General features: G+C 36.1%; 1 protein-coding gene and 1 non-coding gene across 2 annotated transcripts; one reads left to right on the plus strand and one right to left on the minus strand.

The window, feature by feature from the left end:
* The first annotated feature begins 1,245 nt into the window (after window positions 1–1,245).
* TRNAN-GUU lies at window positions 1,246–1,319 on the plus strand. The gene has a single exon. It is a non-coding gene; the product is annotated as a tRNA-Asn (tRNA).
* A 1,511-nt stretch (window positions 1,320–2,830) lies between these two features.
* Window positions 2,831–23,250, minus strand: LOC120073346 (autophagy-related protein 13b). The gene is made up of 3 exons (XM_039026132.1): window positions 21,467–23,250; window positions 21,220–21,392; window positions 2,831–3,521 (listed from the first exon to the last, which is right to left on the minus strand). Exons 1-3 carry the CDS (start codon window positions 22,844–22,846, stop codon window positions 3,143–3,145), a joined length of 1,932 nt encoding a protein of 643 aa, XP_038882060.1. The 5' UTR covers window positions 22,847–23,250; the 3' UTR covers window positions 2,831–3,142.
* Between the last annotated feature and the right edge of the window lie 3,982 nt (window positions 23,251–27,232).

Below are 27,232 nucleotides of genomic sequence, written 5' to 3' on the forward strand. Positions count from 1 at the left end.
CTGTGTATAAATCACAGTTCCTTTAACCTTTCTTCTTTTGTTTTTATTACAATGATTTTTTAACTACATTACGATACATTGAGATGATGTGATGAAAATCTAATAATGACGGTGAACCACTTGATTCGCACGAGATCAATGAAAAATATAATTAGATGAGCAACTCGTAACACAATAAAAACTTCATATTATAGAACATACCTTCATTGGAGTTATCATCTTCTATGAATTCGAGTTTTGACCAAAGTTTTTTTATCATTTCGCTTCTAATTTAGATTAGCTTGGTGGAGGGTTGCATTTGGGTGGTCTTTGGGACACCTCGACTCTCAGCTTGGTTCGCAAGGGATAAGTTGTAGGTAGTGTATGGTTGGTGAGGTGCCCAAGCCACCCCAGACTTGGTCTAGTCGACCATAACTGAGGTGGCCAAATGTGGTTCCAATTAGGCCCGAGGTGCTGCATAGCCTTGGGCCATAGTTGGGTGTCGTCTACTTTCTAGTGTGAGCCACTTTTTTTTTTGTTATTCTTTTAGCCTTCGACGTATTTCATTAGATAGTTCCAATTTCAATGCGTAGTAACGTTTTCTTCCAATCACAACAAAGAGATTTGTCTCATCAAAACACCAAACTTTGGAGAATTTGTTTACACCTGTAGCTGATTAAGAAATCAATATATTATTGTTAATCCTGGCCCTACACTCACCATCTACTCAAACAAATATTCATAATTGTATTTTCAAATTAATTTAGGTTTCGTTTTGTAATAATTTAGTTTTTATTTTTTATGATTTGCATTTTTTATAAATACAATGGTTGAATTCTTAACCAAATTTCAAATAAAAGACAATTTTTTTAAAACTACTTTTTTTATTTCGAAAAGTAGATAATAAATGAAGAAATTTGAATGTGGAATTTTAGTTTTTTTTTATTATTATTTAAAAAAAAATACTAAAGGTGAAGAAGTCATATGCATGTGGCTTTTCCTATCTTTTTGGCAATATGATTTAACAAATTTTAGCCCCCCAAAAAAAAAAAAAATTTAAATAGTAGGGGTGATCTTACGATAATTTTTAATGTTTAAAGGTAATTATTCATGGTACTGAAAAGAAAAGGTGTACTTCATCAAATTAAGATTTTGTATACTCCATTATAATTAGTAATTACCAGAGAGTCGACTATTTGCAAATAAATAAAAACAATATTTATCACCAATTAATATAGAAAATTGAATTTACTATTCAACAACCAAGCTGGAATAGCTCAGTTGGTTAGAGCGTGTGGCTGTTAACCACAAGGTCGGAGGTTCAAGCCCTCCTTCTAGCGTATATATTTTTTTATTATTTTTTCTACTCCATTTATAGATCTCTAATATTGTAATTTTGTATCTAATAAGTTCTTTAAACTTTAAAATTTATGTCTAATAAGTTTCTAAACTTTCAATTTTATATCTAATAAAAGTCTTTAATATATTTGATTTTGTAACTATTAATCATTGGTTATTATTGATCTATTAGATATAAAATTGAATTTTATGTCTAATTGAACCCTAAAATTTTAATTTTTATATTTAGTAGATACATAAATCTAAAAAAATGTTGAATAGGATCAAAGACCTATTAGATAAAAAAGAAATAGATTTATTGGATACAAAATTAAATATTTAAGGATCTATTAGACATTTTTTAAAGTTTAGGAATTTAATAGGCATAAAAACTGAAAATGTAAGAATCAATGAGACACTTTTTAAAATTCAAAGATCTATTTGATACAAAGTTAAAATAAAGATCCATTAAATATTTTTAAAAGTTTGAAAATAAAATTGACATGAATCTAAAAGTTGAAAGGCTAAATTTGTAATTTAATCCAGATTTTAGTATATTATTGGTAGCAAAAATTGCTCATCTTGAGGGTTGAACTTGGCTTAGAAACCGAGGCAAGTGCAGATTAAAAACCACCAAAAGCTATCCAAAGCAAAACCTTTGAACTTGCTTAAAATATGTAGCTAAGTTCATTATTTATTTTTAATACATAAAACAGCTTGTTATTTTCCCCCTTTTTAGGTGGATATTATATATAATTATTTCATAATTAACCTGAAAACTTTGGCTATGTCAATCTTAGTAAATTAATATAATTATCATACCATAACTGTTTTTTTTTTTTTTTTTTTTTTTTTGTAGAATTGACTTTGATCCTCTTGTATTAGAGTTTTGATTAGCAAACGATTTATATGTGCTCATATAGAAAAATGATGACTCATATAAGTGCATTTCGTAAGAATTATCTTTTCTTAAGAAATAAGTTTGCTTATCGGGTTTGAGAATTTGTTTGTTTTATCATCTAATTTTAACTTGTCTTTTTTTTTTTTTTTGAAACATTAATCAAAATTTAAAAAATGGTTCTGCGAAACATACTTCTTATTAATATTTTTTATTGAATAAAAATATGGTTCCTCAAATTTCAAGTTTATATCTAAAAGGTTCATAAACTCTTAAGAATGTCTATTGTCTAATTTAGTCCCTCACAGACTCACTTTCAATTTAGTATTATATGTACAACTTTATGTCCTAAAAAGATAAAAGACAATTGAAAAAACGTAAACCTATTAAATACAAAATTTCAAGAACCAAATAAAAGACAATCCTAAAAGTTAAAGGATGCAATTTGATCTTTGTTTTTATTTGGTTTTTAAGTTCACAAGGAAAATGAGATCATTAAGCTCATCCAAAAAATAAATAAATAAATAAGGGACCCTTAAGCTCTACATGCATAAACCAAAGACAGATCTGATAGAGCATAAAATAAACAGATCAAATGAGCTTTCAATTTTCCAATGGAACAGAATAAAAAATTCAATGATTTGGCAAGTTTGCATTTATATTATTTACAGAGGTTATAGTTGTAAGTACCCTGGGAGGGTCATATGCTCATAACTGCATATCCTTGATGCTCAATCTCCCCAATTATATAAAAGAATATGTACATGAAGAGAAAAATGGAAGCCAACCAATGTACTTTCAAGCTCCAGAACCTGCAACTTGGAAAGGGAAATTACTGTACATGTATTCATAGGACTTAAAATATTCACATACTTGTTACTGACTTCATGAGACAATAAGGTTCCTACTGCAGACCATATTTGATTATTATGTGCGAGTGTTGCCAGCTTGCCTTAGCAACAAATTTTTCATCTCTCTGTAGCTCTGTAGTTCTTCCAATGCATCAGCTGTAGTTTTAGGCACAAAAAGACCAGAGGCTGTGACACTAGAGGCAGCATAGCGACTCTTTGAAGCCAATGACTCAGATATTTGATTTCCCTGTTGGATATTTCTGCTTGGAGAATCAGGTGTAGGGGGTCGTCCAAGATCAGCCGTGAAATTTGTGAAGTCTTGGCGAAGTGGTGAAGCTTTCTGAAGCATACGTACTAGGGCGCCAACAGCAGCATCTTGAGATTTACGGCTTGGGAAAAATCCCCCAGGTTCCAGCATCTCGCAAAGATTTCCTTTTTGGTCGAAGGATTCAGGTCTAGGAGAGATTCAAAATAAAGATTCAATCAGACAGTTGAAAAATAAATATACCACAATTTCAGGTGTATGATAATCAGACATATCACAGGATAAAACATGAAGGAAATACCAGTTTAGGAAATGTAAAAGCAAAGGAAATTATCTCCTGCTACTATTCTGTAAGATGTATGGTTTTAGAGCTCGTAGGGAGTCGATTGAGGAGTTTATCCTCCACCCACCCTTTCATGATTAAGGGCGGTTTTTATGGTAGATCAAGGTGTGTGCTACTTTTGTGGGATTATAGTGTAACTGAAACGATAGAATCTCCAGAGGGCCCAATGTTCGGTCCTTTATTAAATTCTTTGTTTCTAAGCACTTCTGTAATTATTCGCTTAGTCTTATTTCTATCGACTTGAGCTGTCCCTTTTATGGACTCTTCATTTTTTTCAGTCATGCATTATTTTATTTTTTTTTTCTCAATGGAAGTCAAGTTTTTTTATATATTTTAAAAAAAAAAAAAAAAAATTACGTCCAGTTACTACACATTTAACAACCATGTTCACTTCCTCAAGCTCCAAAATCATGATTTTAAACAACTAATTTCTCAGGGAAGCACCTAATTCTGTAATGGCGAGAAGGCTGTAAAAGAAATGCTATTCTATTGGGGCTGAAAATAGCTATAATAGTTTATTCATAAACCAACTTTCCCTGATTCAATAGCCTTCTTACCTCAAGATCAATCTCAAATGGTCCCTTGGAGCCAAATGGGGAGAACGGAATTTTACTAGCTTGAGTCTTTCTCAATTGCTGATTCAGGAGGAAAAGGTAGGGATAACTGGCTTTGAACGAGATCAAATAGGGGATTAAAGAAGTTTGATATACTAACTAATGATTAGTAGTAGTGGTAGGCCAAGAGGAATTCTGATAACTACGAGACAAGTTTAAATATCAAGTTCAAGCAGTAGTGGTTGATGCCTCATCAGTAGTATGGAAAATATAAAGGCTAGGACTGACTGTAGTTCTCAAATATTTATAGCCCTCATTATCATTGAAGGAATGTATTTTGCCAGAGTTTGACTAGTTTGGAAGAAGTCATGCTGCTTCAGGAAGACTTTAATATCAGTAATTCAACCAGGGAAGTGCGGTGGATCAGTGGTTGGGATGCGAATCAATTGGTGTGACAAAACAAATAAAGGATACATCCCTAATTTATTGTCCTCTTAGGAGGGTAGAAGCAGAACATAGATGATAAAAAAACACCACATGAAATGGATACATCAATTCCACACTTCCAAGAAAAATTTGGAATGAACAACTAAAACACACAAAATAAAATATACTAGTAAAAGTTATATTAATATATTTTTATATGTTTTAGTGCTTTTAAATATGATGTAAAATTTAAATCTTACGTATTGTTATTTTATGAATTGTTGTAACTATTAATACTCGACAAAAGATAATAAATCCAAGGCTAAGAATATTAGACTATGGAAAAAGAAAGCAGCGAAAGAACAAAAGCTAACAATATATATCGTCAGCATGATATTCAGTTTCAAGTCTTTTAGCCACACCAACCACAAAGGATAGCAAAAACAAAAACAAAAATAAAACATACAAAGGCAGATCCCAATTGTTGATAATAATAAATAAACTACTTGCAAAAAAGGCCTGAGAGTTGCAAATTTTGAATGAAGAATACATGCCATAACTCAATAGGATTGGGTCCATGAATGAGTCTGAAGTTTATGGGAGGATGGTTATTGCAAGTCAATACAGCCTCGCTAGCAATGAATGGAGTTCCAAACATCAAAGGCTGTATGACATTCACAGGGCCTGGAAGTCTGTTGTTAAATGCAACAGCTCGGTGGATAAAGAGTACAAGCTGAAGCTTCGCAAGGGAGAAAATCCTTTTTTGGGAGGACTGGTGGATTGGGGAAGAAGTCATTATATCCAAGGCACTACAATGTGGCTAATTCCAATGGAGATAGCGTTAGCTTCAAATGGTTGGAAATTGCTCCCTCTATAAGGAATCTCATTGAAGTGAAAGATAACGGATATAAATTTGTGATCTCATTAACCCAATTTGGCCATCTATCAGGGAGGATGCTAAATGGTGAACCCTCCATACTAGCAGATGCTTTAATGTAAGATCCCTTGTCCTTGTCCTTGTCCTCACAGTACATAAAAGCACCTTTTAACCGTGCTCTGGTGGAGATGTTGAAAATAAAAGGCTGTTATGTATTAGCCCTAAGGGCATTTTAGTATGTTTACTTTGCCCTACTGTATATTAGGGTTTCCTACAAGTCTATTTATACCTATGCCCTCTCTTGTATTTTGATAAGAAAAAGGAATAATAAAAAGAACTCTTCTATCTAGGTTTTTTCTCCCTGTTCTAGGGTTTTCCACATAAATATTGTCTTCTTCTTTCAATATGGTATTAAAGCATGGTGACGAAACGCTAGCCGTCATTGACGAAAATCAACCGTTGGTCTTTCAATCTTCACCAACAACAGCAGCCGACGACACCACCTCTGTCGAAACAAGTGGCACCGTCATCGTGCAAGCGGCCATGGATCGATACCTCCAGACGGCCCTTCCGCTCCTCATCAAGCTGACGGCCATGCCACTGTAGCCTCGCCTTCCTACTGCTGAGACGTAGCCAATGACAGGTTCGACCGCCACTGCTGCGAACACTCTGGCATTCCTGGGCCACCCGAGCAACAGTGTCGGTCTTCCTATTGCTGGCCACCCGAGCGTCAGTCACATGGGTCGCATGGGCATTGACAACTAGAGGCATGTTTTTAAAACTAGGGAATCTTCATCTCTTCATCGTGGACAGCAACCTGTTTTGTCGGCCACGACCAACCATGTGCGATCTCTTCCGGGGAGTCATGGTGCTACGGGTTCAATCAATCTATCTCCAATGGAGGTCCAACAACAGTTTGCTAATCTTCAACAACAGATTGCAGCTCTTGGAGCAGTTCTTGGGACAACCACAAACATCCAGTCACACCCCGTTAACTCAGATCCCTCTTCCAGTCTACCGATGTATTCAGAGAATCCAGTAACCACTTTCCCTGCTTTACCTACAACAATTTTTTTGTCTTCATCAATGGAAAATTCTACCGGATTTATTACAGGGGAAAAGTTGAATGGCCAAAACTATTTCTCTTGGACTCAGTCTATCAAGATGGCCCTCGAGGGGTGTCACAAGTTTTGGTATTTAACTAGTGAGATTCCGAGACCTAGACTTGGTGATCCTCAAAAGCACGTTTGGAAAGGAGAAGATTCTCTACTTCGTTCGCTGTTAGTTAACAGTATGGAACCACAGATAGGAAAACTCTTACTTTATGTTGCGACTACCCGAGATACTTGGGATACAGTATAGAAGTTGTATTCTAAGAGGCAGAATGCATCACGATTGTACACTTTGCGTAAACAGGTCCATGAGTGCAAACAAGGAACGATGGATGTCCAACAAATTGTCTCTAATCTGGCAGGAGATGGATCTGTATCGTGAAATTGTCTGGGACTGTCCGTGTGGTGGAGTTCAGTATACAAAAATTGAGGAAACTGATCGGGTTTATGACTTTCTTGTTGGTTTGAATTCCAAATTTGATACTGTGCGTAGTCGAATACTAGGACAAAGACCAATACCTTCCTTCATGGAAGTCTGCTCTGAGGTTCCTTTAGAGGAGGATAGATTGAGTGCCATGAACAATCCTATTGTTTCTTCCATAGATTCCGTTGCATTTAGTGCAAAATCATCTAGGCTTGATGGTGACAAGCAAAATAATAGACCTCCTCCAGTATGTTAACAATGCAAGAAGCCTTGGCATACTAAAGATCAGTGCTGGAAGTTACATGGTCGTCCTCCGAATGGTAGACGTCATCATTCAAACAATAAGCTAAATCCTGGCCGAGCACTTGTAAGTGATTCTACAAATGGTGCTCCTCAGTCTCAATCTCAGGTGAATAACCAAGATGACTCTAGTACCGTCTAGGTCAGTGCTATTGCTCAGTCAAGTATGTTTCAGTCCTTCAACCTTCTTAGTATTAATGGTAAGAAACCGTGGATTATTGATTCAGGAGCTATAGATCATTTGCATGGTTTGTCTAATTAGTTCCTTTCATATCATTCGATTGCTGGTAATGAGAAAATTCGAATTGCAGATGGGTCCTTTGCTCCAGTTACAGGAAAGGGTCATCTCTTTCCTTTTGAGGGTTTGACCTTATAGGATGTGTTACATATCCCGAAAATATCATACAACTTACTGTCTATCAGTAAGATTACTAGAGATTTGATTGTCAAGTTGTATTCTCACCTAATACTATTTTCTTTCAGGACCTGAGCTCGAGGACGACGATTGGCACTGCCCGACACAATAAGGGGCTCTATTTCCTTAATGTTGATGCTTCTTCTAGGAACTGTTATAGGACTAGTTTATTATCTTCTTGTTTTTCAACTGCTAAAAAAAATTATATGTTATGGCATTTTCGTCTTGGTCACCCAAGTTTTCAATATATGAAGTATTTATTTCCTCATTTATTCCATAATGTCGATGTCTCTTCCTTGTCTTGTGATATGTGTATTCGTACTAAACAACATCGGGTCTCTTTTCCATCTCAACCTTACAAACCATCTCAACCTTTTACCCTTAGCCATAGTGATGTTTGGGGTCCCTCAAACATCACTACTTCTTCTGGAAAAGATTGGTTCATGACCTTTATCAATGATCACACTCGTCTTACTTGGGTGTTCCTCCTCACTGATAAATCGGAAGTATCATCGATATTTCAACATTTTTATACAACTATGGAGACAGTTTAACACTAAAATTGCCATCCTTTGCTATGACAACGGTCGTGAGTTCTTTAACAACACCATCCATGATTTTTTGGCTTCTAAAGGAATTGTCCATCAAAGCTCTTGTGTGTATACTCCTCTTGAATGCTTCAAAGAGTCATACCCAACCACACGCCTTATTCCTGATGTCCCTCTTCGAGTGTTTGGGTACATTGCCTTTGTCCATAATCATGGTCCTAACCGCACTAAATTTACCCCTCGTGCTCAAAAATGTGTCTTTGTCGGGTATCCTCTTCACTAGCGAGGGTATAAGTGTTACCATGCATCTTCACAAAAGTATTTTGTCTCTATGGATGTCATATTTCTTGATGATAAAATTTTCTTAACCATTAGTCCTCTTCAAAGGGCAAGTACTAGTGAAGAGACTAATTGGTCCACATCTTCAATTCCTACGGACTTGCTTCCTGAACCTATCATGGGTATGAACAATACTGTCCAACCCACTAAATAAGTTTCATGGATAATCTATTACAGGAAGAATCTCATAAAGGAAATAATGTCACCTATTGCTTCTCTGGCTACGGTCCATGAATCGGAACCAGCACCAGCTCAAGGTACTCCTACTTCTGATAATATTGATGTTTGTGTTGAAGGTGATATATGTGATGTGGGTGAGAATGACAAAACTTCTGGTAATACTGATCCTTGTATTGAGGGTGATATGTGTGATGTGGTTGGGAGTGACAGAATTAATGTAACTCCAAAAAATGACAAAGTTGCAGGTAGGGATGAGTCTTTGGAAGAAGCACCAGAGGATGAGACTCTACCGCAGGGAATTGAGTGTGATTATTATCCTCTTATTGATAAGGGGTCTGATAAAATAGAGAATTATGATGTCTCTCTTGATCTACCCATTGCGTTGAGAAAGGGTACCAGGTCTTGCACTAAATATCTCATGCATAGCTTTCTATCTTACTGTAATTTATCTTCTGAGTTCAGGGCTATCACTACGAGTCTGGATACAGTAATGATACCAAACAATATACATGCAGCAATGGAAGTTCCTGCATAGAAGGCTACAATCATGGAAGAGATGAGAGCTCTTGAAAAGAACAATACATGGGATCGTGTTGCTCTTCCTAAAGGTCATAAGACAGTTTGGTGCAAGTGGATGTTCACCGTAAAGTACAAGACCAGATTGGTTGCTAAAGAGTTTACTCAATCTTTTGGAATAGACTATCCAGAGACCTTTTCTCCTATAACGAAGCTAAACATAGTTCGGGTTCTCCTTTCAGTGGCAATTAACAAAAACTGGCCTCTGCATCAACTTGATGTGAAAAATGCGTTCCTAAATGGTGAATTAGAGGAAGAGGTTTATATGAGCCCTCCTCCTGGTTTTGAAGCTTAGTTTGACCATCGGGTGTGTAAACTCGGGAAATCTCTACATGGTTTGAAACAGTCTCCAAGAGCTTAGTTTGATAGGTTCACTACCTTTGTTAAGTCCCAAGGTTATACTCAGGGGCACTCTGATCACACCTTGCTCACAAAAAGGTCAATATCAGGGAAGATCATTGTTCTTATTGTGTACGTAGACGATATTGTTCTGTCAGGGGATGATGCTGCTGAGATTATCAAGCTTAAAAAGAAAATGACTTAGGAGTTTGAGATTAAAGACCTTGAAAGATTAAGGTATTTTCTAGGAATGGCAGTGACAAGATCAAGAGAGGGGATTTTTGTTTCTCAACGGAAATATACACTTGATTTATTGAAAGAGACAGGTATGACCACATGTAAACCTGTTGATACTCCTGTAGAATTCAACGCTAAGCTGGGAGATTTTTGTTAACAAAGTTCTTGTCAATGAAGAGAGATACCAGCGTCTAGTGGGAAAATTGATTTACTTATCCCATACTAGACCAGATATATCCTACGCCGTCAGTGTAGTTAGTCAGTTTATGCAGGCACCTTACAAAGAACATATGAAGGCTGTAAATTGAATCCTAAGATATTTGAAAACTACTCCAGGCAAGGGTCTGATGTTCAGAAAAACCGACAGATGATGTATTGAGACATACACCGACTCTGATTGGGCAAAATCTGTTTTAGACAGAAGATCGACATCCGGGTATTGTACTTTTGTGTGGGGTAATTTTGTTACTTGGAGAAGTAAGAAGCAAGGTGTGGTTGTTAAAAACAGTGCTAAAGCGAAATACAAAGCTATGAGTATAGGAATATGTGAAGAAATCTGGTTGAAGAAAGTTATGTCTGATCTCCATCAAGATAGTGATCTTCCTAAGAAGCTCTATTATGATAACAAAGCAGCGATAAGCATAGCCAATAATCTGGTTCAACATGACAGGACAAAACATGTGGAAATCGATAGACACTTCATCAAAGAAAGACTAGATAGTAGCAGTATTTGTATCCCTTACATTCCTTCTAGTCAACAGGTTGCTGATATTCTCACCAAAGGGTTACTCAGGCAAAGCTTTGATTCATGTGTTAGCAAGTTGGGTCTTATTGATATCTACGCCCCAACTTGAGGGGGAGTGTTGAAAATAAAGGGTTGTTATGTATTACCCCAAGGGCATTTTAGTATTTTTACTTTGTCCTATTCTGTATTAGGGTTTCCTACAAGTCTATTTATACTTATGCCCTCTCTTGTATTTTGATAAGAAAAAAGAATAATAAAAAGAACTCTTCTATTGTGGTTTTTTCTCCCTGTTCTTGGGTTTTCTACGTAAATATTGTGTCTTCTTCTTCTTCTTTTAATAGGAGATTATTTCAAAGGCAAACAATCCTAAAAAGGTAACAATCACACACTCACACAATGCACCTCCTCTTTTAATGTCCCTTTGCTATTACTATTTGGTCTAACATCCTCAGATGGTTTGGTATTAGTTGGTGTTTCCTCAGCACCTAAGAAACACGACATCATGTCAATTTACAAAAAAGTAGGACACGACACATTGAGAACAAAATTATTTATTATTATTATTTTACAAAAATAAATATGTGCGCATAAATTGATATATTGTGAAATATGCATACATATATTTAACAAAAAGTATGAAAAAGCAAAAATGGAGGGAAAAAGGGAGAGAAAAATGAAAGGAAAAAAAAAAAAGCAAGAGAAGTCACATAAGTTGTCAGTGGCCGTGGGTCTTGAAGTTGAAGTCACTGCCATCAATGAAGTTAGAAAGTAAAGGTAGCATAGTGGGTTTTTTATTTTTTCTGAAAAAAGGCTATGGGTCAAGTCCTGAGGGTGAAGTGTGTTAGAATGGAGAAGGTGCGTAAAAACTCTAGAATTTTGAAAATGTTGGGCCGAACAGTTAATTTTAATCAGCTTAAAATGCCCCTTGAATGGGCTATCAATAGTGGGTCTTGTTTCATTATTTTTCTAAAATTTGCATATGGAGTGTCCTAGGCGTGGCTTGGAGTGTCTTGACATGTCGAAAAGCAAAAAATAATAATAATAAAGTAATGGACATGCCAACTGACATGTCGGACATGTGTCGGAGGCGTGCCGGAGCGTGTCCGACGCCAACACTTCGTCAATTTAGAAGTGTCAGTGCTTCATAGCTCAGCACTCAGCAGTAACAATGCAACTCTGCTTAACTTATTAGTGGCATAGTACTGATCAGGCTAGAATTCTATGGTCCGAGTCCAACACAGCAATTATGAAAAACCAAACTTTCATTTATGTGAAATCAAAGTAAACAAAAGGGCATACAATGGCAACATATTGGAGAATCCAGTTTGAGAGGAACTAACGGGACTTCGATGAAAGGTTTTCTAGTCTTGAAGTTTTAGACTCAATTAGACTTTGTCCTTCTATCCAGTGTTCTCTCTTCAAACTTTATTGTAAGTATGATCTTGTCCACATTATGGCAATTGAGATTCCTTTTTTCCCCATAAGAAATCACCATTGAGAAACATGAAAGAATACACAAGGGACACAACAGGAGCCTTATAAAAGGAGTCCACTTAGAGAGAGAAAAAAAAACTCCCGTTCAAAAGAATCAAACCAAGCTAATAATTACAAAATGCCTAGTAAGAAGTAGAAGCCCACAACAAGGCTTGGGACTCTTTAAGCCTCCTTCCTGTGATACTCTGGTCTGGCAGGGATGTCTCAGCTTCCCTTTTTTTGAATCTCTCTTTATTGTTATATTTCCAAGTTCCCTACCCCCACACCCCCAGAAGGAAAAGAAAGAGATAAAGGGGAAAAAACCCCTTCGAGCAATTTTGTTGCTATTCCACTTTTCTGATTCTATTGATTGAAGAGCCTTCTATAATCTTCCTTCATTGGGTGGATATCGATTCTCAAATATATATGCACTGCCACTACTTTTTTGCCACATCAACTAATATTTCTAATGTTTGAAGAAATGTGGAGTCACTAATTAAAATAAGAAAACAAATGATGATGATGATGATCATACAAAAATATAGCATGAAATTGTTGCACACAACTAAATATAATATTAATGAGGTGGCTTGAATGGTAAAAGACTGAAGTTGAAGATTCATATTTAGGCGAGGTATTACACAAGGAACGAATTGCTTAGAACTATAGATGAAGCCTAAATGTTTTTTTATCCGAAAAACAATTCAAGCCTTCTTCATAGAAACGGTCGAAAAACAGCTTGTAATCCTAGGGGTATTTTAGTAATTGTGTGTACCCTAGGGCTTCCTACTAGTATATTTATTTAGCCTATTCTCTTGAACTGTGCATCAGAATTAATAATAAAAAATCAGTTTTTATCGTGGTTTTTTCTTCCTAATCTAGGGTTTTCCACGTAAATCTTGTGTTTCTTTCTTCCTTTTATTTTCAACATGGTATCAGAGCATGGCGTCAAGCCCTAGCCACCAACCTACCTCAGATTTTGCCTTGCATTCCAGATCTGCTATATCGTTGCCTTCGTCTGGGTTGCCGCCGGTAGTGCTAGTCACCTTCAATCACTGTTCGCGCCCGTCGCTGACAACAGATCTCGCCGCTACGCGTTCCATTGTTGTTCGACCCTCGTCCATGCGGTCAGGTTTGTGTTATTCGCCGACGTCCCTCATTCTAGCCCCAGTTGGCTAGTTTCCGTTCCAGCACTATCGTTCGCTATAGGTAGTGTCCGATCTTTCTTAGCTGGTTGGGGTTCTAGACCAACCATCACCGATTCTCTACCACTCAACCCACGTTCAGCCGCCGTTGGTCTTTATTCTGGAGTTGTTGCTCCCAGCACTGGCGGTCACCGAAACTTCAATTTTGGACTCAAGATCTTGAGGTTTTTAAAGTGCTATCCATCAAGTTTAAGACCAATCTCGACAATTTTTAGTATCAAATTAAGTTCAAAGGTTGGAGGTGAATTTGAAGCATGCCACTTTTTCTGACCAAACACTTCGACCAGCTCTTCGATCCAGCAATCTACTCCAATGACGCCGGCAGATGGGTCAGTACAGCAACCTTGCCGAGGATCGAATGATCTCCAACGGTGTTTTGCCCATCTCCAACAGAAGATTGCCGGTTTCGGAACGGTTCTTGGGACAAACACTCAAGATTTCTCAGCCAACATATCAGTATACTCTGTAAACCCGGTAAATTCTTTCCCTATTTTACCCACTAAAAATATCCTGCCTAAGTTTCCCTCAGCAGACAATACGACCAACCTGAGTACGCTTGGAATCAGCACCAATGCCCAGTCAGGCAATATACAATCTTTTGGGCTTATTAGTGTTAACGGTAAAAAAACTTGGATTGTTGACTCAGGGGCGACAGATCATCCTACTGGTACCTCTGATCAGTTTTTCTCCTATTATACAAGTGCTGGTAACAAACGAATTAGGATTGCAGATGGGTCATTCGCACCTGTTGCAGAAAAAGGGGATTTATCTCCGTTTAAGGGTTTGGTTTTGCGGGATGTTTTGCATGTTCCTAAAATTTCATATAATTTGTTATCCATCAATAAGATTACAAGAGATCTGAATTGTCAGACAGTATTTTCACCCGACTCTATTTCATTTCAGGATCTGAGCTCGGGGACGATGATTGGCACTGCCCGACACGATGGGGGACTCTACTTCCTAACCGATGATGCTTCCTCTGGGAATGATTATAGGACTAGCCTTGTCTCCTTAAATTTTTCTAACTCGGAGAATGATTTTCTGTTATGGCATTACTGCTTAGGACATCCAAACTTTCAATACATGAAATACTTATTTCCGCATTTATTTCGCAATATTAATATGTCTTCTTTAAAGTGTGAAGTGTGTATTCGTACCAAACAGAGTCGTGTCTCCTTCCACTCCCAGCCCTATAAGCCATCCAAACCCTTCACCTTAGTCCACATGATGTTTGGGGTCCCTCACCAACCACAACCTCTACAGGGAAACGCTGGTTTGTCACTTTTATAGATGACCACACTCGGCTTACTTGGGTCTTTCTTCTCACTGATAAGTCTGAGGTGTTATCTGTATTCCCGCAATTTTATGCCACTGTGGAAACCCAGTTTAATGCCATGATTGATATTTTGAGAAGTGACAATGGGCGGGAATTATTTAACGCTTCCTTCCAGGAGTTCCTTGCATCCAAAGAGATTATCCACCAGAGTTCATGTGCCTACACTTCCCAGCAAAATGGGGTAGCCGAGAGGAAAAATCATCATTTAGTGGAAGTTGTCAGGTCCTTAATGCTATCCACATCACTCCCATCTTACCTATGGGGTGATGTCATCCTTACTGCTGCTCACTTAATCAACTGAATGCCTTCCCGAGTCCTCAATTTTCAAAACCCATTAGACTGTTTGAAAGAGTCCTACCCTACAACTCGTTTAGTCTCCGATGTACCACTTCGAGTTTTTGGTTGTGTTGCCTTTGTTCACTCCCATGGTCCAAACCGCACGAAATTTACCCCCCGTGCTCAAAAATGCGTCTTTGTTGGGTATCTACTCCATCAGCGTGGGTATAAATGTTACCACCCATCCTCTCACAAATATTTTGTTTCCATGGATATCACCTTCCTTGAGGATCCCTGTTAGCCATCTTCAGGGGGGAGACCTCTAGTGAAGAGACTAACTGGTCCACATATACAGTTCCCTTGGAGTCATCTCTTATTCCCGAACATGTCGGTCCTATCCTCCCTACCAATCAGGTCCCATGGATAATATACTATAGGAAGAATCTTAGGAAGGAAGCAGCGTCACCTGTTGCATCTCCGGCTCCAGTCCATGAGTCAAACCCGACATCAGGTACGTGTATTCCTGAAATTAATGAGATTGACACTTGTACTAAGACTAACGAGTGCAGAGAGGAAAAAGGAGGAAAAGGTACTGACAGCACCACTATAGCAAATGGGAAAACGACAGTGAATGACGATTCAAACACAGCTCTAGAAAATGTGAGTGATACTAGAGATAATGGTGAAAAGGTGGTGATTTCTGAAGATGAGACCCAAGCGAGGAGACTAGTGATCACAGTGGAAATTCTGACAGTCTGAAGGAGTATGATGCTTCTCTTGATCTTCCAATAGCCCTGAGGAAAGGTATTCGATCATGTACAAGGTACCCTATGCATAGTTACATGACATACAATAACCTGTCATCTGAATTTAGGGCCTTTACCACTAGTTTAGATACAGGGGTGATACCGAGTAACATACAGGAAACAATGGGAACTGAAGTTTGGAAGGCTGCTGTTATGGAGGATATAAGGGCTCTGGAGAAAAATGGAACGTGGGACCAGATGATCCTACCTAAAGGGCATAAGACAGTTGGGTGCAAATGGGTTTTTACTATAAAGTACAAGTCAGATAGGACTGTTGATCGGTACAAGGCTAGGTTAGTTGCCAAAGGGTTTACTCAAACCTTTGGGGTAGATTACTCCGAGACATTCTCTCCCATAGCTAAACTCAATACTATCTGAGTATTGCTATCAGTTGCTGTTAACAGAGATTGACCTCTGCATCAACTGGATGTAAAGAATGCCTTTCTCAATGGAGAACTTGAGGAGGAAGTCTACATGAATCCTCCTCCTGGATTTGAAGATCAGTTCAAACAGCAAGTCTGCCGGCTAAGAAAGTCGCTATATGGGTTGAAACAGTCTCCGAGAGCCTGGTTTGACAGATTTGCCACCTTTGTCAAAGGACAAGGGTATACCTAAGGGCACTTAGATCACACACTTTTTACAAAGAAGTCAACTTCAGGGAAGGTAGCAGTTCTCATTGTGTACGTTGACGATATTGTGCTCTCTGATGATGATGATGATGAAATTGTGAAACTCAAAGCAAAGATGGCCAAAGAGTTTGAAATTAAAGACCTTGGGAAGTTAAGATACTTTCTCAGAATGGAAGTAGCCCGGTCTAGGGACAGAATCTCAGTGTCCCAACGGAAATACACGATTGATCTTCTAACGGAAACAGGAATGACTGGGTGCAAACCTACTGACACCCCAGTTGAATATAATTCAAAGCTCAGCAATACTAGTAACAGTGTTCCGGTCAATAAAGAAAGGTATCAGTGGTTAGTTGGGAAATTGATATACATATCTCATACGAGACTTGATATTTCATATGCAGTGAGTGTTGTCAGTCAGTTTATGCAGGCTCCTTGTGAAGAACACATGACAGCAGTTGAACACATCCTACGATATCTGAAAGATACACCAGGTAAGGGTTAATGTTCAAGAAGTCTGATAAACGTTGCATGGAAGCCTACACTGATTCTGATTAGGCAAGGTCTGTTGTTGATAGAAAATCAACATCAGGGTATTGCACATTTGTTTGGGGTAATCTTGTGACCTGGAGGAGCAAGAAACAGGGTGTTGTGGCCAGAAGTAGTGCAGAAGCTGAGTATCGGGCCATGAGTTTAGGGATATGTGAAGAAATCTGGTTGATGAAAGTGTTGTCAAATCTTCATCAAGACAATGAGCTCCCAATGAAACTGTTTTGTGACAATAAGGCAGCAATAAATATTGCAAATAATCCTGTTCAGCATGACAGAACAAAACACGTTGAGATCGACCGGTACTTCATCAAGGAAAGACTTGACAACGGAAGTATATGCATTCCTTATGTTCCCTCAAATCAGCAAATTGAAGATGTGCTCACAAAAGGGTTACTGAGACAAAGCTTTGATTACTGTGTCAGCAAGTTGGGTCTTATTGATATTTACGCCCCAACTTGAGGGGGAGTGTCGAAAAACAGCTTGTAACCCTAGGGGTATTTTAGTAATTGGGTGTACCCTAAGGCTTCCCACTAGTCCATTTATTTGGCCTATTCTCTTGTACTTTGTGTATCAGAATTAATAATAAAAAAATCAGTCTTTATCGTGATTTTTTCTCCCTGATCTAGGGTTTTCCACGTAAATCTTGTGTTTCTTTCTTCTTTTTATTTTCAAAAGAAACCAATAGTGAAAAGACCATAAAATGGATCTACAATTATTTTATTATCTTTAATAAGAAACTGAGATGCATTACAAAAAACAAGCACAGCCGAAGGGTAGACAGGTGAGGAGCCCTATTCAAGTAATGATCTTAGTTGAACAAGATCTATAAAATCTAAGGGCATACTTTAGTATTGACAATGAGGACGATATAATATATTCGGGGAAGTGATCCATAATACGAAAAGATTATATTCTTTGAACAGTGTGTTTCTTTTACCTGAGAAAGATTCATGTTCAACTTCAATTGGGATCTTATTTCTCTAGGAGTGGCAATAGTTAGAACTTTTCAAGTAGGCTGCAACTAAGATGCTGATCCTAGATTGTGACACAAATAAATCTCAGGTTGTATGGTCTCTTTAAACATTGATGGGGTCTAGTTAAGAATATGATGCATTTGGATATTCTTTTATTGGATCAAGAACATTCTTAATCTTTACAAGTCAGCTTTATAGCATAAGCTGTTTATACTTAATACAGTTAGTTGTTGAGGTGAACGGCCTAAACTCAATACTTTCAATAACGATTAACACTAGCCATAGCTAGCTACCAAATCTAATTGAATAACAATGGCCATGTTAAAAGTATTGATATAACTTAATTTACTGTAATGCGTCTAACTTTAGGTTTTCAGATTGGTTGGTTATTTAACCTAATATCAAGAGGTCTTGTGCTCAAACTCCTATAATGTCATTCACTCCTCGATTAATATGGATTTCTACTTCTTGGACCTCGTACAAATTTTCAAACCCACAAGTTAGAGAGCGTTAAGAGTATCGGTAACATCAAATTAACTATAACCAATTATCATAAGCTGTTAGGCTGGTTGGTGATAATCAACCATAACTAAAGAAACCTAAACTGATTAACCTTCCTACATCATCTTGTGTTTGAGAAATAGGCTCAACTTTGAGCTAGGTAAATGTAAACGATGATAGTTTAGTAGTCTATCAAATGTCATTATTGAAGGTTCTGCTAATGTTGAGATTCATAATAAGATCAACAATATATGTTTTGAAAGTGCTTTGTTTGAACAGAATAAACCTCTTTCTAACAACATAAATAGCATATAAGCTAATAGCCTAATATAAATTCTATAGAATGCTAACATGCTTGGACCAGCATGAGTTTAGATTCTCTCTCCAAACTCCACACAAGTTCCTCAGACTTGTCGGCAGCGTCTTCATCAGGAAAAAAAAAAAAAAAAAAAAAAGGAACCTCGTAATAACACTGAATGGAGTGTCGTAACTCAATCCATCCTTGAGAATACAATGAACTTACACGGTCCCTCACTTTTGGCTCTCTCTAAAACAAACAAAAAAACACTAACACGAAATTTGTTATGGCTTCAATACGGATTAGGCTCCAAGTAATCTGAAGATTCCATCTATGTACTGACAGCTTTAGCTTTTCAGTATTCCTTTAACAGAAGTTTGATGGCGTTTCATACATATGCAATGAAACCAATTCCCTATTACAAGAATCCTCCAAAACAAATTTGTTTCTTAGACAACTATCACTAGATCATACCTTATATTCTTGTTGGCTCATCCTATCACGTTATAGGTTTAGGCATACTCTTGAAACCTCACCAAGTGAGTATGGAACTCATTCGACAATCCTCTCCTCTATGGTTAAGGCGTGAAATTTTTGCCGTCCCTTTCCTCTTTCAAAAGACCAATGAGTCAACATCTTGTTTTTTGTATTCTCCTATCTCCTCCATCCGAGTTCTATTTGTACATACAAAATTCTTTTAATTCCCAGAGGTCTAGAAAATCTCACGACCGAAGGTGATGATCCTTTGTCATCTTTTCCTACTGGTAAAGACGCAAAATGACCTCAGAATTCTGCCTCTCTAATTTCATAACCCATTTGAGCAATAACTCCTTTCCCTTGCCTCTAAATTTACCAACAACCTCGTCCATTGGTGATTGGATCCCTTTAAAACCTAACTTTGAAATCAACTCCCACTTCCAACTCGTTAGGGAACACTATTTTGACCCAATCCATATGCCTCCCCTTTCTATCCTAACAGCTGCCATCTTTCTGCACTATTGATGCCACACGTATTGAAGTTCAACCACATCCTTACTAGTTTTTGTCCATCCAACCTTTGAATTTTAAAGTATGCATTGACTCGGCCATAACAATAATCTTGCTTCCCACACCAAAATTGGCATTTAAATTTCCATTCGAAGCCTGAAATGCTTCAAAATTACAGTGCCCAATTCCACTACTCAGAGAATCAAAATCTCCCTTGTCAAAAACCTTGGGATCCTACCTATGTCTCGTCTAATAGAATTGTAAGTGGCTAAGCACACCAAGTAAACCAACTACCTAAACATAAGACACAAAAACCTACAAACAAATTACATCAAGATGCACCATTCATTCACCAAGCTCAAAGGCCAAATTTATGTGTTCTTCAACAGCCACAATTGGTTTCTGATACATTTGTCACCTTCTCAACCATTCTCCTACCTATCACTATCAAACTGCAGCCTTCTGATGAGCTTTCCTCACCTCAATGTTATCTGCACAACATCAATTCTAATTGGACCTAACTCAACTTCCAGTCTTCAGCTCCCCACGAGCAATTTCTAGCTTCTTCAAACCCAATGTCCATCCCAATTTGTCTCGTTCCTATGCTCATCTACTTAACCGGCTTCATATATTTTGATTCCTCTCTATCCTCATGCTTGTTTTTCTTCTAGGACATGCATTAATAAGAATGGTTATCTGTTTGTTACAATTGCTCATTACAACTAATTTCTAAAGCTTTTCTAAATTGTCTTTTTAATCTTAATTTTCATCAAATTCCCCAATACCAAGACATTCTTATTTCCTTCTATACTACACATCTCTAGTAGTCCTTTGCTCAGTTTCAAATCCTTTCCAAATAATGATGGCATGGTACCAGTGTGATAGGAACTAGAAATTGAAGTAGAGATTATGGACTATTTTTGGATTACTGTTGGAAGGAAAAGAAAAAAAGCCCGGGCAGTCGCCTTTCGAGAAAGCTACCTGGCTAACACAATTCTATACTACACACCTTCCTCATGATTATCAGTGACCGGAAGCCGATGGTTGAGTAATTTATGGAAGAGGCTTTCTTCTACCCCTAACCCTTAGGCCGTTCTTGATGAAGGAAGAATAGGGTTAATTTGATCATATTCTAGGTTAATTTCCCTTTTACCCCATTCATAACAAACTCTATAAATATGAGTCCCTCTTGTTTGACACACATTATCATTCTGATAAAAGATTTCATAAGTTGGATTCTTGGAAGATTACAAAACTAAAGTAACTAATGTTCAAAGTAGAAAAGTTGCAGACAAGATTTCTTATATTGTTGCCACTTAAATCTTTACCTTCAACAAATAATAATCTCAAACATAAGCAAGGACATAAATTCAATTACAACATGTCCACAAATTTAATTACTATCGTCACAGAAAGAGAAGAACATGAGCAGTCATTACCTGCTACCTCTATCTATCATCTCATCATCATCCACATCAAAGGGGCAGGGAAACTCTGGATCATCTAAATCATCTGGAAAAGATCTACTAGAGCTTCTTGAAATTGGTGAGTTATTGGATGATACCCTCCAGCCTGAAATTCTTCGGCTTTCATCTCTCCCAAGAGAAGATGACTAAAGAAGATAAAAACAAATCAATACATTGAACATAACACATTCAGAGTGGGTAGCAATAAGCAGAAATATACCTTTCCAATTGCAGAGCCAGCCAGCAATGGACCAATATCTCTATTAATTCTAGAAATAATTGGTCCAGAAGCTTTAAGGGGAGGGGATGGTGGCAAATTCGGTTTGCTTGACAATGCAGGGGAATGGGGAAGCTTTGCAATGGGTGCACTTGGAGGAGCACTTTCAGACTGCAATAGACCATTTGGCAAGCGCCTTACAAGAATGCCAATTGGGGGTGACAGTGAGGGTGATTGGGAAAAGACAGAAGAAGGATAATATTCATCATAATTCATATTATCTTTATGTCCCATAACCATTTCAGGCGGATGTGAAGGTAAGCTTGAAGGAGGCAGACGGCAAAAGGCTGGATTTGAAATTAAAGCATGAGACTCTGAATGTGTAGGTGAAGGTGAAAAGGAGACTGAAGGAGGGGAGGGTCTAAAACGGTCATAACTCCAACTATGACGCCTCGAGAATGGCAACGACGATGGAGATCCATGAGTTGGTGCTATCGTTACAGGAAGCGTTGGAAACCTTTTCAATGGATCTGCCAATGGGCTCCCAACATATTCAGGAATAACTTGAGGAGATATAGGAGTTGATGGCTCAGAGTTTATATCGGATAGGGATGAGCGGTATAACACCGAGAGGCAGAGTCTACCACAAGAAGTGTCCACAGGAGTGAAAACAAAACGCTGCATTTCGGCCTCTTCTCTCCGGGTGAAAGGCTCGGCAAAGGAAGACACACGATGAGCTAGAGTAAAGGGGTGAATCTGACAAGATGAACTGATATCTTGGAAAACCTTATAGGCAGGTAAAAGTCTCACAAAGGCATATAGAGACCTTAAGAGTAAAATGGTTTTCTTGTACGTATGTGCAGTACTATTACTAGACCTTCTGCTACCGGAATTACTATCCCGGTTTTTCCTACTTTCATAGTGCACCATCCATCTCTCTATAACCTTCTCACTCTTGGTCTGACATCCAAACTCATCCTTATCAGAATTGAAAGAGAGTGGATATTTCTCTTTTAGAGACGAGTTCCTAACAAGATCTTTCCTAGGAGAAGCATTAACAGAGTCTAAACCAAATTGTCTCTGCACCAAAATAACATCTACAACCATTGGTTCGTGATAACTCGGACGCCAGAGATCAATATTCTCTAATGTTGCAGAACATTCACGAAGAGCCAAATTAAACCACTTATCCCTCGGCCTCATGCTGGAGGAAGACGAGGAAGAGGAAGATGGAGAAGACAAAACTTGTTCACCACTAAAATTACGCGATGAAATACAAGGGGCTCTCGATTCCAGTATAATTTGTAGCGTTTTAGGAAAGAATTCAGTTAAAATTTGCTCAACTTTTGCAGTCTCAGAATGAGTATTGTGAGAAGAAGCCATATGAACAACAACAAAATTGAGCAAAATTGAAACAGATCCTTTACCGGAAAACCCCAATTGGAGGCGTTGAGAGTCCCACTTGAATAAGATCGTCGATACGGGGAAAATCAAATCAGTAAAGAAACCCCATTTGTGAACAAATGAGAAAGAAGGAAAAAGTGCAGAAATTGGAATCACCCAAGAAGGAAAATCAACAGAAGAATAAGAAGAAAATTATATATACGATGTAATTGATGATGAGAAGCTAAAAAATTTCAAAGCTGAAAGCTGAAAGCTGAAAGAAAGAAATTCGAGAGAGAGAAAAGGAACAGGCGTGGATCCGCCACTGTTAAGCAGTACAGTATTAACGAAGGAACGTGTTGGGGTTTGAATGCCACCCTTTTCCTTCGCAATATCAAGTTTTTTTTCTTTACAATTTCATTAGTTCTTAATCTTGAAGTCTTCTTCCTTTAATGACGTCTTAAAAAAAAAAAGTCTTTGTTTACATTTCTCACGGAAAAATAAATTTTTGAAAGATTGTTATATTATATATACCTGAGTCTATTATTAGGATCTTTTATCACCAAATTATATAACTACAGTTAAGAGACACCTATCATTATTTCAAAATTTAAAATTAATTAACTTCGAATTCATATCATTTACTATTAAGATTGTCTTGTTGATCAATTAAAACTTAATTAATAATTATATAAATTAAAATCTTAAAACTTTCTTATAAAAAAATACAAACTTTCAATTAAATCTTAAATTTTTCTTTTAAATAAACCAATTTAGGTTATTTGTTGGGGATTTTTAACCATTTACACTTGATTCTATTTGAAGACAACTCAAAACTACTGAAAATAAAATTATTTTTCTTTCAAAATCCTACTAAAGCAACGAAAATAAAATATTGTTGTATTCTTTCAAATCTAGAGTTCTTAGACAAGGAAGAGATAACATAAAACCTAAACCAATAAAATGGGTTAATTTAAATTTAATTCAAAGTTTATGATTTGGAGAAACAAGATAAACAACTAAATTTAATACGAAATTTAAGATTATTTGAACCATTTTTTATTAGAAATGTCTTGAAACTCGTCGTTCGTGTTGTTTAAACATATTCTATTTTGCAATAAAAATATTATTGAGACTTCATTCAGTAAAAGTATTATTGAAATTGCATGTTGTTATAAAATTCAATAAATAGACTCACGGTTATAGTATAAATATTTTAACTTTATGTAGAGACATAAAAAAGAACCAAGTTTTAGTATATAGCCAGAAAGGTTAATAAGTATATGAATGGAATTGGGTACCTCATCTTGGGGACACTATAGATGTGGCTCACTTTGTATATCGATAAAAACGGTGTGATCCCGAAATCATTCATGTAGAGATATGCGAGTTGAGGCATCTTATACAAAAGATGTTTGCCTAAGATCATACCACGAAATAATCACTTTTCTTTATAACAACCGTTTATTATTAAAATTGACTATTTTAAATTGATGGCCTGAGGTAACTTGATCTTAATTCTAAGCTAACTATGAACTCTTGTTTATGCGAGTTGATCTGCATAGGTAAATAGATGATTAGTGGAGACTTAAGGAGCAAGATGTATTCACAGAGGTAAAATGGTATGTTTTACTTAGTTGTAAATACGAAAGACCTGTGTAGGATAGACTTACTGATTATCTTTAAATCGAGTGGACAGAAATATATCTACAGTAAGAAGAGTACAACTACTGAGCTATAGTGGTATGTCTTGATAGTTAATAAATGTTGATTAATTCGATTTGACAGGTTTGGCTAGTTAATCTTAAATCGTTGGAGTTCATGATCTGTAGGTTTATAAGGTCCATCTACTAGCTTGTAAAATATTAAACCTTTGATAAGAATATTAAGTGGATTTGAAGTATTCAAATTCAATTTACGGTTTGGATAATTATATGCGATATAATTAACGTTTAAATTTATTTGAAATTAAACGTATTTAGAGAGTTTAGTATATTTAAATGATGACTTAAATATTGATTTCATGAATATGATTCATGTTTGATTTAGGTATTTTATTAATTTAATATTTGATATCAAATTATAATTTTTTAAAAAAATCAATTTTAGAAATTAAATTTAAATTATATTTAATTTAGTTTTAAATTAAATATGATTACAAATGAAAACGTAATCATAATAATGGGTTTGTCCCATTTTTTACTTACAAATTAACATATCATGCCATTAAACTTCAAACTTCAATGGATTTTGAAGTGGTAACTCCAAATATAATCTCCTTTGTGTGGTTTCTGATTACAAATTGTTCAATTTGTTGGTTAATGCATGCTGGAAATCTGAAGGAAGAAAGAACTAAAAATCCTCTTTTTGTCCAAACTCCATATCAACTCAAAATTCTCTCATTTCATAGTTCCACCACTTAATCTAAGACTAAGAATAGTAGAGAAAATACTCTTTGTGGTCTACTAAATAAATTGAAGGTCAATTTTGTGGAGATTGCAAGCATCAAGTAGATTTCTACAAAGGTTGTAAAACTGAAACCCTCATTATTTTTTAAACTTTGTTTTTAGCATACTTGTTACTCAAATTAAATGTAATTAGAGTGCTTAATTATTCTATTAGTTTCCGTATTTTACATGTTTACTCTATCATTTTTTAAAAGAAAAGATGGAGATATTTTGAAAATTGGATTTTAGACTATTGAATTTGTAGATACAAATATCTTACTTGGAATATTGATCGAGTATTTGAATTATTTGCATCAACTATCTAATCAATAACATCATTGAAAGTAGAGCGGCCCTATATTCAATAATTATAATCACATTTGATTCATTTTTTATATATATGGTTGCCACGAAGGTGAAGCTTATTCTTAATGTAGTAGGTGAATCAATAAAATCATTGCGTTTAAGTATAAAAATGATAAAAATCTTAGGATTTGTTTGATACGGAATTTGAAAACATAAATTCAAAAATAAAAATCAATGATTCAATGCAGAGTTATATTTCATGTCTTCAAATATATTTTTGGTAACAAATTAAATTAGATTCTAATTTAAATAATTATTTAAAATGTGTTTTGTACTATATTTATAAATTATAAAACTGGTTATAGTTCACCACTAAATGTTAGTTGCTAATAAACTATTATCAATTTATTTATGAGCATATTTTATATTAATTTTTTTAAATAATTATTATTTTGTAATATTATATAATTTATAATACATGTTTTAATTAAAGAAATCAAATAGAGTTTATAAACATACTACATGTCTAAATGTTTATATTATAAAATAAAACATACCATTATTATTTCTAGAGATCATATAAAATATTTTTCGAAAATATAATTTAGATGGTCTGTCAATTATACGAGTGCTTGATATCAAGAATATGTTTTCTCGATAACATAAGATACCCTATGAATCAAACATATAAGTCATTAACGAAAAAAATAATGAAAAAATAATTTCAAAAGTAAAGTTGAAACAGAAAAAGTGGGAAAGAATTCAAATACACCAGAACAACTTTTTAAAAAAGAAAATTCAAGAGAACATTTTATTCTAATTATAAGGGTGAAGTTTGGAAGTGCGGAACAAATTTAAGAATCACACACATTGACGTCATTATGTTAAAAACCAATTATTTTTATTAAAGATTTCAACATAAAAGACCTAAACAATAGACATATATTACATTAAAAAAAAAATACCTATTTACCTCTTTATTTTCACTAATATCAGTGGTCATTCACTATTTAGTCCTCACCTGTTATATATATATATATATATATACTCTCCTTCATGCATATTTTCTCTCTTCATGCATATATTCTCTCTCCAATAATATATTTCATATATTATCTCTCTTATAATTCACACTCATTTCTCCCTCTTCCCTCACTTTTTCCCTTCCCTCTTCCTCGTAGGTGGTAGACAGTGACATGGAGCGAATTGATGGCTCGACACGAGATGACACGAACGACTTGGGACGAATCAATGGGGCTGACCACGTGGGGCGAATCGACGGTGACGGGTTGAGCAAATTCGATCGACGACACGGCGGGACGAGCAAATCCAGTCGACGAAGATGGAGAGAGATCCATGGCAACCATGACTGATATATGTATTATGATATATACACTGTAGTGTATGTGTGTGTGTATATATATATATATATATATATATATATATATATACATACATATTTATTTATTTTATTAATTCTTTTTAAACTAATAAAAAGGGAAGGAGTTAAATCCCTCTCCCCACAATCTTAAGATAACACTAACGTGTGATTAAAGAAGTTGAAGGGATCATCTTCTTCCTCAATGCTCACAGAGAAGAAGTGTTCTCTCCAAGAGAAAAGTTCTATGTAGAA

The sequence above is a fragment of the Benincasa hispida genome, chromosome 3 (assembly GCF_009727055.1).
Source record: "Benincasa hispida cultivar B227 chromosome 3, ASM972705v1, whole genome shotgun sequence".
NCBI lineage: Eukaryota > Viridiplantae > Streptophyta > Magnoliopsida > Cucurbitales > Cucurbitaceae > Benincasa > Benincasa hispida.

What these genes read in the sequence shown, in the direction of transcription:
- LOC120073346 (XM_039026132.1), bottom strand. Translation starts at nt 22,846, where the DNA reads ATGGCTTCTTCTCACAATACTCATTCTGAGACTGCAAAAGTTGAGCAA. An exon ending in CTGGCTCTGCAATTGGAAAG is followed by an intron (nt 21,393 to 21,466) that starts GTATATTTCTGC and finishes TATCTTCTTTAG; the next exon opens with TCATCTTCTCTTGGGAGAGA. An exon ending in ATGATAGATAGAGGTAGCAG is followed by an intron (nt 3,522 to 21,219) that starts GTAATGACTGCT and finishes AATCTCTCCTAG; the next exon opens with ACCTGAATCCTTCGACCAAA.